Raw genomic sequence first — 13,441 nt, forward strand, 5'->3', positions numbered from 1 at the left:
CCATTACAACTGATATTAATAATAAAACCCAGACATTTTGCTAATCTCTTTGGCTTGATTTGTCCTCCTGAATGTGCAAGTGTTTAAATGATAATGTTTTTAATAAGTAAATTTGAATTGGATTTTGGAAATAAGTTGCCAAGCTTAGTCCACACATTTTCTGATTGATTTTGCAATCTCAACTAAATAGTATGTTACAGAATCAATACATTAACCTTTCTACATGGATATTAATCTAAAACAGTGCTATTAGAGCAAACCAAGTCATGTGTGTCACAGAAATCTCAGGTTGAGGGCATATTGATCAGAAAATACAAACTAGTCCCTGAAGCTGGCACATCTAAGTATTAACATTGGCTAGGCCCTTAACAAATAACATATTATAGGTGGTACATGTTGCAATTAAATATTTTGCTGAAGACATGTGCAACTTCAAAATTGGAAACTTTTTACATGTATAAAGTACATAGGCTATTATAAATAACCAGGTATTGATCACCTAGATTAAAACACTAAATATTAACTCTTTATTTCTGCTGCAGTTATTTCCTTTTTTTTAAATAACAAAATTTGTACATTATAGAAGTATTGATATCTCCTCAGCCCTATTGACTCTCACTCACTCCTCAGAACCACTGCAAATAAGGACTCGATGTGAGTTCTTCCAGTCCGTGTAGTTTTCTACTGTAAACCAGGGGTGGGAAACCTCTGGCCCCTGGGCCATAAAAGACCCAAAGAACCATTTGGTCTGGCCCTGCCACGGCAATTGCAGGCAGGACTCGAAATTCAATAAATCTAGGCAGCTTTTTTCACAGCAAAATAAATTCATAGGAAGTGACTTTTTACTGAGCGAATGATGTTATACATATCCAAATAGCCCTTGGCAGAAGAAAGGTTCCCCACCCCTGCTATAAACCAATGTCAGTCCATCTCTTTCTTTCAATCCTTCTCTCTCTTTCATCGCCATGTAATTTCAAAATACACACACATTCTAAAATTTTGTATACATCTGACACTGTTTCCTCCCCACCAATATTATGGTTTTAGGATATGTCCATGAAAAAAAAAAAACACAAATTATTTCATTTCAAATGCCTCTTAAAGTACATTTCATAAATAGGTCGCGATTTATATATCTATTTCCTCATTGATAACATATTGGTTGCTGTATATATTTTTCTTTTTCTGCTAATATATCATTGCTGTAATAATCATCATTGAATTAAACCTCTTGACACAAATATGCAAGAGTGTGAATATATATATGTGAGTTCAGTATTTTAAACCATGATTCTTAATAGGAGACATAGATACATGCATAAACGTGTGTGTGTGTGTGTGTGTGTGTGTGTGTGTGTGTTTTCTACTTAAAAATTCTAAACTTTTGACTATGATTTGAGGTAAGTCAAATTAAAAATAAACTCTAAGCTCGAAATCATTCTACTTTATTTTTCTGCCTCATTCTGAACCAGGGTTTCAAAAATAGAGTATGTCAATAAGATGTTATAGGTAGTTTAAGAGCTAATTAACTTGATTCTGAAAGTCATTTTAGTATTTTCTGAACTTTTTAAAAATATATTTTTTATTGATTTTTGAGGAGAGATGAAAGAAGAAGGAGAAAGAGAGCGAAACATGGATGTGAGGGATGGACCACCAGGTAATTGCCCTTGGCCAGGAATAGAACTGGCAACCCTTCAATTGATGGGACAATGCTCAACCAACGGAGCCACACTGGCCAGGGCAAATATTTTCTGAACTTTTTTTACTTAAAAAAAATAAGCAGGTACATCTCCAACTAATATACTGTAACTGAAAAATAAATAAATAACAGCAACAACAAAAAAAAGCAGGGTTACTGGACAAAAGAGGGGGCAGTATTCCCCCGTAGCCCATCATACCTAAGAACATCTATCTGTGTATAAATTCTATATATGTAGAAAGTGCTAAAAAGTGCTGCTTACCTCTCTTGTTTCTATTTCTTTTTATAAGCTCTTAGGAAAACAGAGTCAGTTGCATTTCAATGTAATCGGTAACAAAAGTCAAATAAGACTAAAACAGGAGGTATGTGTAAATGTTTTAAAGAACACGAGGTGTTTTACTAAAATTGATTATTTTTCTGTGTGATTTCCCTGAATAAAATCCTATTGTGCTAATAGACTACCATTTACGCTAGTTTCTATTTAAAAAATAATAATTTGGATTAGAAATTAACACAATAACATTTCTTCTCCCCAGATATACCCATTCAAAGTTACTTTTTTATTTGTTTGTTTAGTTTCTGAAAAATCCTCAGCAAGATCCTTGAAATCAATTCCACTTTAAAATGTTCAAGAAAAGAAGCTCAAGAATTAACTATTAAGTTTACTACTTTATTATGTGTCCAAGCTCCACATAAAATGTGGCACAAGGGGTTATGCTTCAGAGAGAGGCAAAACGTAAATTATCTTATTTGGATTCAACTACTGTCTTGACTTGGGAGTTTCAGAGGGAGCCATTTGCCATTGCCACACCTCACCGGGATAAGGGAAATTGGATAGAGCTAAAGTAATCTGAATTGCATTTGTGACTTTCTGAGCCATACATTATGAGAATTACCTGAATAACTGCTTCAAAGTCTCCTTCACCTTCTGAGTATAGATGGAACTCTGAAATCCTTACCACTAACAGCAGAGTGCTTTTTATCTTTCTTTGCCCTCCCTCATCAATCATAGATTAATACTTTTTAAAATATAATAAACTTGAATTACCAGGGAAATTTGAATTAAAAAAGACTTACAAAATATAAGCCACAATTCTTTTTTTAATTACATTTTTATTGATTTCAGAGAGGAAAGGAGATGAGAGGAGAGAGAAACATCAATGATGAGAGAGAATCGTTGATAGGCTACCTCCTGTTTGTCCCCTACTAGGGATTGAGCCCACAACTTGGGCATACGCCCTGACTGGAAATCAAACCAGTGACCTCTTCATTCATGGGTCAACACTCAACCACTGAGCTACACCAGCCGGCTAAGCCACAATTCTTTGTTTGCTTTAAGAGATGTAAAATTGTTCTCTTAAATGGCTACAGAAATGTCTAAATGCTGTTCCCTCTCAATGCCTGCCTTTATCTCACTGCAGCTCTGTAACCCGCTCTTGGGTGAGTTCAGCTTTATGAGCCACACTTTGAGAAGCACTGAGCCATGAAACAAAACAGTCTCACTGGCAAAAAGTTCTCATTCCTTTGATGAAGAGTAATGAGAAATAGCATTAACATCGTTCTTTGCATTTGTATTGAGGGGGTGAGTGCGGAAAAGACAACTTTCCTCCAAAAAAATAGTCTGAGAAGGTTATTCTTTCATCTGTACTTAGCTGTGAGAATAGATTTTTCCCACCACTTTTGGCCACAGGGGAACGCAGTGTGTTTCAACACTTAAGAGGCGAAGATATCACCTTGGGAAGGTTGCGAAAACAGGCTCATTTGGGTACTGATCCCAGACACACCAATTCAATAAACCTCCTTAATGCCTACTATTGCTGGAGTACTTTCAATCTTTAAGCACCTCCAGGCATTCTTATGTGGTCAAAATGACTATTCTTAGTTTCACAAATAAGAAAATGTGGACTCAAGATTTTGCCATAGATAAAGCATTAAACATTGAATTCAAACTTTTTAGATTTTAAGATTCTAAGTTTAGTGGTGGCGTGTGTGTGTGTGTGTGTGTGTGTGTGTGTGTGTGTGTTTATAATCTTATGTGTGCAAAATGTACCTTGCGTCTTAAACAGCCTTAACTGTTACTGGGATAGGAATGGACTTTTTCATTTACTACCACTTGAAATTATTTATTCTCCTTCACAATGATCGCCCATAATAACAAACATTTCTGAAAGTTACACAATCTACAGATGCTCTAGATCTGTGGTTCTCAACCTTCCTAATGCCACGACCCTTTAATACAGTTCCTCATGTTGTGGTGACCTCCAACCATAAAATTATTTTTGTTGCTACTTCATAACTCTAATTTTACTACTGTTATGAATCGAAATGTAAATATCTGTGCTTTCCGATGGTCTTAGACGACCCTGCCAGTGATTCTCAACCTGTGGGTCGTTAAAAACCACTGCCATAGAGCCTAAGCAGTTCTCAACAACCCTATTGGTAAATAAGGCCACATTCTAAGGCACTGTGGGTTATTTATTTTGGAGAGACACAACTGAACTCCTAACATTATGGTTCAGTGATTAGCATTCTTATGAGAAACAGAAGCCAGGAATAAATTTTCCCTTAGTTTTGAATTTACTAGCCATGAACCTGAAAATCTCTCCATCATTCTAGGCTTATCAGTAAAGTGTGTGGGAGAAGACACAATTTAAGCCTAAAAAGATCCTTTTGTTTCTAATATGTTTACATCAAAGTGTGAGCAGGGATCTTAAAAATAAAAAATAAAAAAAAACTGCTGGATCATAAAACAAGCTATGAATTTAGCTGTTTTCTATTCAAGGCCCCTTATTTGCACAGAATCACAGCTAGTAAGAAAGTCAGACTAGGAAACAGGTCAAATGTATTCTTCAGAAGATCAAAGCCTCAAGGCATTATGATGAGATTGACTGATAAAGGAAAATAAATATATAATGTGCAGGATGCCTCACTCTTTAGTGAGAAGAAATTCATACATCAAAACATGTCTGGAAGGACAGATACAAAAGCAATTTACCACTTTGATTGTCACTTAAGAGAGGATAACTGAGTGGCAGGGGAAGAGCATTAAGGGAAAATTATTTGTTCTCTTTACATTTGAATCATAGAAAAATGTACTACCTGTTCAGGGTAAACAAGTATTAAAACAGAAAAAGATATTCATGTAATTGTGCATTTGTTTAGCTTTACATTTTCAATCCCTCATATTCTGTATTGAAGCCATTTTGTGTTTGGGGGCCAAAGCACCATAATGTTAGGAGTTCAGTTGTGTTTCATTTGTTTCAATATGAAAACATAGAATGAGAGAAGAGTTCACAAGCAGAGGTTTCTGAAGAAGCTTTTGCTCTACAAATATGTGCACAGAACCAGCTAGCAATCTGTGACATCTGTCTTCAAAGGACACAGACCTAGCGATCAATGCCAAATGTACTGCAGCATTTTTCACCTGAAAAATATCCACACCCTCTAGCAGTTGGTATTTTTCCATCCATAATTTCAACCTGACTGCCTACCTATTTTAGTGGCAGCAGCAGTTGTAAAAAAGGAGAGCAGTGAGGGAAGTATAGACTGAATTTAATTAATTAATGTCTCTTTGAACCAAACAAATGCTTAAACCACTGTTTCTATATCTCTATCGTTGGTTGAAGTTGGGAGGAATGTCTATACTTGGAGAAGGATTCAAAATCCAGAGCTACAGAGGAGACCAATGTCAAGAACATATTTTTAATTGATTTTAGAGAGGGAGAGAGAGAAAGAGAAACATTGATGAGAGAGAAGCATCCATCAGTTACATCCCCTAGTGGGGATCAAGCCACAACTAGGGCATGTGCCTAACCAGAGTTCAAACTGGTAACCTCTAGGTTCATGGGTTGATGCTCAACCACTGAGCCACACTGCCTGGGCTAACTACAATTTTTGAAAGAAAGGGAGACAAAGTGTGATGATAAATATGGCAGTATTTCCTTTTTAAATATACAGAAAATGGAGATCCTGAAGAATACATATTGAAGGATAAGAAAATCTTAACTTTAAAATATCCTATTCGGGGTTCTGTATTTTTGTCATTTATCTATACTGGTATAAATATATATTTAAGCTACAATTGTAGAATAATCAATATAGATTAAGCATATTTAAAGCTGTCGTTTTAGAGTCCTAAAGTGCCTCACCAATATTTTATGGTGACAGACCTTCTGGATTCACATGAAATAGCTGAAGCACATTATAAAGAATGGATTTTAGAGTAAATTCTATAAGCAACCACTAGGACTTTTACATCGCTGTTCTTTTATATGACCAGAGAAGCTAGACACATGAGCCAACATAAAATTATGGATGCAAATTAAGGGGATAAGTTAATGCTATGCTTGCTTATGTTTTCTACTAATTGTTTAAATTAATAATTTTTGTTTGATATACATAATCTAATGTATAAAAGCAGTGATTTTTTAGATTTTTAAAGGTATTTCCATCAATTATGTTTCTTATGATATAACTGTTATGGCAATTTATCTTCTATTAATGATTTCATGCATTTTTCCTATCTATCTATCTATGTAGCTATCTATTTATCCATCCATGGATCTAACTATCCTCTCCTCATTCATTCAATGAATGTATGTTGAGTCTTTGAGACATTTCAGGCTCTATACTATAGTTACCTTAACAAATAAATATGACATCAGCTCCCAAATTAGACCTTAATCTTTACTATACTGCTTCCCTTGACCACCTCCAAGATAGTTATCCTTCTCTTAAACTCAGATAGCACTTAAGTTATAAGACTTTATCTAAACATTTAATTGCAGAGTTATTTATGGAATGATTTTCCTACTGTATCCCATTTTCTGATAAATTAAGAAAATTATATAGACAGAGTTTCTGCTTGACTAGTTTATATTTAATGTAGTGTTTTGACATCTAGATGTTTTACTAGTTGCAAACAGCAGTGTTTTAGGGAGTGAATAATCAACTACGTCAATTCCATATATACAAGAATCATTGCTCCCCGCCACTACCTCTTCCCCTGCTCCTTCCCATCATCCTACTTCTCCTCTTCCTCCTTCCCTTCTTCCTCCTTCTCTTTCTCCTTGTTGACTTTGTATTTCCATCACCTACTATAGTGTCAGGCATGCAGTCGGTGATTAACAAATGCACAATGAGTGAATGGTGGAGTAAGAAATTAATAACCTCTCTTCCTCGTATCCTCCGTTATATTTCTAAGTGCTAGCCTTATAACAGATGCTTTTGATGGACTCCACTGCATTGAATCATTCTCCTGGTTTCCTCTTATTCCACCCACATATGCTCAAAATTTCAGGCTCCACCTATGAACCACCTAATCAGAATCTGCATTGCAACATAATTTCCCTGGTGACTCATATGCACCCTAGACTATGAGAAGCACTAGCATTGCTCACATAAGCTTTACTTTCCTACCCCTTCAGATGATAAAACTTTTGCACTCAAACTAACACCATACTTAAAAATTTTGGGGAAATTGATATTTTTGAGAAATACAAAGAACTAGAGTAGAGTCACATTCTAGAATTTGATGATCTCTTCTTCTTTCTTAGTCTTTCTCTTTTCCCTTTACTCTTCCCTCCCTCCCTCTTTGCTTTCTCTCTCCCATAATGAAATCTTATTATGTAGAGAAGTAATACAGAGTCGGAATTCTATGCTAATTTACCATTTTTAAAGTTCAGTTATTTATTTGTTTTTAAGTATATTTTTATTTATTTCAGAGAGGAAGAGAGAGGGAGAGACAGAAACATCAATATGAGAATCATTGATTGGCTGCCTCCTGCATGCCCCCTACTGGGGATCGAGCCTGCAACCTAGGCATGTGCCCTTGACCGGTATGGTACCTAGGACCCTTGAGTGCATGTTGACACTATATCCACTGAGCAAAACCGGCTAGGGCTGCTAATTTACATTTTTAATGCTACATAATCTTAGCCAAAGCTAACCGAAAGCACAATAGCCTCTCTCCTAGATTTGACCCCTTTCTAACTCTGTGTGCAACCTCCTTACTCATTCTTGTGCCTCTCCTGGAAGGGAGGACTCAATATTTACTGGGTATTAGACACATGAAGCTGCATTAGGGCAATTTATTCATTTAATCTTTGTGCCAACAGGAAACACAGTCCTTCAACTATCCCCAAGAACATATTCCAAAATTTGTACCTTCTAACCACACACAGCCTTCCACTACTCCCCTAAGCTGCCATCCTATTCTATGGGCATATACCTATATAACAGCACTCATATTTCCAAATGTATCTTTATTTGTCCAACTTATCCATTCTAAAAGGAATTATTTTGTGGCAGAGGTCATAACATAATTTTTGTTGTTACTATTCTTCCCACACAGTAGATGCTTAGAAAATAGAAGTTACTTGAATGGAGTAAGTTTACACCATTTATTTACATTTGTTTCCTAAACATCATCTACTTACTTATAGGATTGATTCCTTTCAAGAAATGGAGACTCGGAAGGTACCACTGGGATCAGTCCTAAGCACTGACACTCCCATGTCTTAGATATTGAGAAGCAGCGTGAAGGTACAGGAAGAATTCAAGAAAAACTGTCCCTTGTCTGAAAGCTACTGGAACATCCACCAACACAAAATCCCTGGATCTAGAGAACAGCTTCTGTTGCTATTCCTTAAAAGTTGGCTTTAGGAAGACTAAGGGATCCTAATGGTTTTAGCAAATGTCCTCTTTTTATATCCACATCCGAGCTCAGATCCCACATCTGTTTTCCTTTCCCCTGAACTGTGCTTATTTTTACAGATGTTTCGTTGTTCTTTCTGACTCACATCCAAACCCAAGGGCTTATACACTTGTGGATGGATGATAATCAGAGATACCCACTTATGGTTTTGCGTATTTTATTTTACATGTACATATATTTTTAAATGTCCTTCACTATTCTGCTTCACCGTACCACAAATGCACAGATGATTCCATACTCACATCCTCAGAGGAGGAACACAATAGACAGTCTCTGATTATCAAAGACATTGTTTCACAAAGGTCAGGTGGGGGAAGGGTATTGGGTGGCAGAGTGGATCATCATTTTCTTGACAAAGGAGTTAGGCAGTATGACAGATGGAGGCAGGAGAGACCACTGAAAGTCTCATAAAGTTTTGTGCCCAAAAGTAAAAGCTGGGGACTAGCCTGGTATTGACCATCACATGAATGCCTAGGTGGATGATGACCAGAGGAAGTCTTCTACCAAAAGCTGGATGAATAACCTATAGCTACTTGAACCTCAGCACACCCTGAAACAGAAGTAAATTGCAATCCTCTCTAGTCTGATGGAAATAAAATCAACTCACAGAAATCAAAAAATAATTGTTGCATACACCCTGAATTTGTAGATTAAGATTCACACAAGACCTAAGGGTGTTACTTAGAAAGATGCTCTATGCCTTAATACTGAGTCTGAAGCCACCTAATTATGGCTTTGCAACCATTCCCCTCAGCTGGAAGCAAGAAGTGGCTTAACCCATTGTTGGAGGCACCCTGACTAGCATTGGAAGGAAATGACCAGTAGGTATAGCAACAGAGAGCTCTTGATTTAAATGGAACAAATGCTAACACAAGTCAAAATCTGTCATAGAAAGGGGACAAAAAAGGAATCAAGTCACACTTTTGCAATCAGTCAATGAACTTCTGCATTCAAAATGAGAAGGGTTTAAAGGCTATGGTACCTATCACTCAATAGTGTTTGTTATAATATATGCTGAGCCCAGGTGAAATGACTTAACCCACATAAGCATTATCACATACCTATAAGGTAGGTTAAATATTGGCCCCCACTTGCAGATGAAGGTATTGAGATTTGTGGGAGTTATGTGACTTAGCCAAAGTCATATTGATGGTAAGCAGCAGCTCTGGGATTTGAACCCAATCAGTCTTGCTACAAAATCCAGCTTGATCACCACAAATGCTGCCTTTGCCCACAAAAGTTCCAATATTTGAATAGTATAACCCCCAAAAGAAGAGTTCCTCAGTGGCAAAGAAAATAAAGAGATTTGCTCATTGTCAGATAACTCAGCATTATCACTCATCTTTGTCTTATGACAAATAATATTCAGCCAAATTAATCATTTTGCTTTCAATGTTTCCCAAAGGGCAAATCTAAAGTTTAAAACCCGGTATTTTACAGCCTTCTGGAAATCTTACTGTAACTGCTCCAAAGCCGACAGGGGACCTGAGTGACAGGATGCCAAGTGGTCTCAGAGGCCTGGTGAAGCACCTTGATGGATCTTCCCTGAGGGTCTGGGAAAGGAGACTGCCAGGAAGCCACTTAACAGAAGAGCAGACAAGATGCTCCAAAACAGGGGAACCCAGGAGACTTCAGTGTGGTCGTTTAGAATCAGAGAGCTGGATGTAATTTGTCCTCTGCTTTCAACACCTAATATTAGGAACCCTTAGTTTGGAAATGTGATTTCTTCACACCACTCTATTTAAGCTCCATCAATTCCAAAATAAGATTCCCATGAGAAAATTCCTCACCCCCCAAAAAAGCAAAGCAATCATTGTGATTCTCCCTTGCCCTTAAGTAAGGACTAGCCCATAAGGGTACCATTTCATTGGCATGTCCGAAGTACCCATGATGAAATTTTATAAAAACATACTGGACCCAGTACTGTCTGCAGAAGAAGAGTGATCTAATTTGGGGCAGATTTTTAAAAGTCCATCATGGATGCAAAAAAATTGCAACAAGAAATGTGTATGATTCAGATCACTGGGCATTCAGTGACTTCCCATCTTAATCATCTGCTTTGCTTTTGTCGACACGTCCTGTCATTGATACGCTCAGACCTGCATTATAACAACTGCTGAAAGCTGAATCAGATGCTGTTAGGAAAAAAAGTCGCTTACTGGAGTCTAACCTTTTCAACTCTCATTTCTATTTCCATCCTAAGAATATGGTCATTGCTCACACAAAAGAAAGATGATGATGAGTATGAGGAATCTGCCAACTTCAAAAGACATCCTTTGGAGAAAAATAGAGACAGAAGTAATTGAACTTGTGTTGAGAAGGCTGTTGACAAAGCTTTCCCAAAACATGGTAATTTAAGAAAGACAACTTGAACAACTGCAGCTGAGCAGGAAAAAGGGAAAAAGAAAACCCTTGCTACCAGAACCCTGAGTTGTTTTAAGTTAAGGAGGCAAACAGCGCTCTATACACAGAATATGTCAGAGTCCTCTTTATTGAATTAGGTAAGAAGTAACAGATTACTAAATTAAAATAGAGAGTCCATGCAGGAGAAACATGTTTAGATTTTTAGACATCTACCTGAATTCTAATATTCTCTAACAAATTCGTTCAATTTTGATTTAGATATATTCCAACAAATAAAGAAATTGTTAGTGTTACCCAAAAGACACTAATGGGGAAACATGAACCCATAATGAACCCAATCCATTGAATCTCTTTTCATTTTTCCTTGAAGGTGTCTGGCTTCAGGGACCTTACATAATCAGGCAGGCAGCTCACCCCTTGGCTCTCAGACATCCATGGGATACAGAAACAGAGCCAAACAGAGGTAGTGACCGACTCACCCCTGGCTTTTAAGTTTTTCCAGTACCTACCACTCTGGCATATGAAAATTGGACAGTGGGACTTACCGCATTAAAATTGGGGAAGAGGTTGACTGCTGCTGCAGTGTCAAGAGGAAAAGGAAGGAAGGGTTTAATATCCAGCGACGGTTGCAAAGGAGGGGCTGGTGGACGGACCAGGGCTGGGAGAGCAGGGCTCTGGCATGTACCACCTGCAGAGAGGAGAGCAAAGGGAACAATCAGGGACATCCAGCACATTCAAAACAAACAAAACCACACACACACACACACACACACACACACACACACACACACACACCAAAAAACAAACAAAAAAACCCACTGAGGTCTCTTTTGAGACCAAAAGGCCAGCTTTATGGGTCATTGGAAAAAACAAGACACAAAGTGTATGGACCTCAGTTGGGAACTGGCCAATGAGCAGATCTGCTGTTAGGCAGAGAAAGCTGGTTGAGCTGTTTCTTTCCCCACCTTGGATTTTAACTCTCTGCTTATGTAAGTCACAGCTGACATTTCAAACATGTCAGATGTCCCCATCTATGCTTCTTGTCCTGCCTAGAGCTTTGGATTGGATCAGGACCAATCTGCCACCCAAATCCCTGGATTTGAAAGGAAAACCCTTCCATGGCTCCACCATCCCTCTTTTCATACTAACTTGTGCTCAAAATATGTATCCAGTCTCAGTGGTTATTTTACAAAACTGCTCTTTTCCATCGCATCCAAAACTCTGGCAGCAAGATGACGTGAACCTGGCACGGAAAGGAAACTTAACCTCAGGTACAGGCAGCACTACCTCGCAGCCCGGGAGGTGACTGGAAGATGAAAAGCAGTGGGTTCAGCTACCAGTAGAGCAATCCCTGAGCTATCTATCTGGCAATCCCATAGCTTTAAGAGATCAGTGACTACCTGCTTTCTCCACAGTCATAAGTAGGTGGACTTTACAAGTTCACCAATGAGCAGGCAGTGGAATATTATGTCAACAAAACACCCCCTTTGCATACAGTAGGCAGGCAACCAGCTGTTTGCAACAGAGCATACACTTTTGCACACACTCTCCCTGCCCCACCTCATCCGCTCTCTCCCCCCCCCCCCCCACTGTTAATATATAATTCCACTGCACTCAAAGGCTGGAAGGACGAAGCCCACTTCAGCTTTCCATCTCCATATTTTGGTAACATTCCAATACATCAATTTTTCTGTTAATTAAAGGCTGCCGAATCCTAGGAAACTTAAAATATGCCAGCATTCTTCTAATCTGAGAGGCAAGCAGCAGACTGTAAAAACCTGCTGGTGAGAATCCAAGAGACATTAGGAAAACAAAATGCAGTGGTGTTTTTTTCCTTTCCCCACAGCAGAGAATTCTGAGACAGAAAAGAGAGGAGAGGTGCATGCCTGCGCCCCTTCCTCCCATGTCATCTTGTTTGTAAATCAGAGTAGAGTGAGACTCCTTACGATTCACCTTGACAAATCTCACAATCACCTCTGCCAGCTGCACACAACCATCACGTGGTCCCCATCAGTTACCTGAACTCGAGATGAACATTTTAAAAATGAGCCCCCAATGGTGAATCCAACCCTACTGGACCAGAGGCTCTGCTAACAAGAGGAATGACTTAATACCCATAACAGAAGCCAGCAGCACAAGATTTAATTAACCATACTGAAAAATCATCAGCTCTCCTGCTTCCAGGTATAAAATCAGCTGGAACTAAATTAACAAAAACAGTATTTCCCTCACTCCTTTAACTTCCCTCTTGAAATGTTTCTCAGCAACAGCAAGGACAACAAGAGCTCATTTGAATCAGCAAACCAATTAAAACAAAACGTAGTACAAGGCAGAAAACTGAGGACACGTATTAAAGCAAATGGAGATAAAAGCAAAATATAACAAGTCTACATTTATCAGACCACACCATAACTTCTTTTATTGTCCACCTAGTAGGACATTAAGTGTGGTTGTGTAGACTTTCTTAGGGAGGGCATCTGTAAAACTTTGGTAACATACCTGTCGTGAGTTTAGTATTGCTCACAATTTCTCTTTTGATGAAAAGTTCAAGAATCAAAATAGCCTGGCTGGTGTTACTCAGTGGTTGAGCACCAACCTATGAATTCTGGATCAGTGAACATGCCTGGGTTGTGGGCTCAGTCCCCAGTGTGGGGGGTGCAGGA

General features: G+C 38.2%; 1 protein-coding gene across 2 annotated transcripts in view; it reads right to left on the reverse strand.

Moving 5' to 3' along the window:
• The window catches only part of ZNF385D (zinc finger protein 385D), a 274,109-nt gene that overhangs the window by 197,971 nt on the left and 62,697 nt on the right, over window positions 1-13,441 (reverse strand). For both annotated transcript variants that reach the window (XM_084902977.1, XM_084902976.1), the window contains one exon: window positions 11,324-11,466. In XM_084902977.1, coding sequence (XP_084759103.1) covers window positions 11,324-11,466 — 143 coding nt within the window. The remainder of the gene's footprint in view (window positions 1-11,323; window positions 11,467-13,441) is intronic.

The sequence above is a fragment of the Pipistrellus hanaki genome (assembly GCF_964339955.1).
Source record: "Pipistrellus hanaki genome assembly, chromosome: 13".
NCBI classification, from domain to species: Eukaryota; Metazoa; Chordata; class Mammalia; order Chiroptera; family Vespertilionidae; genus Pipistrellus; species Pipistrellus hanaki.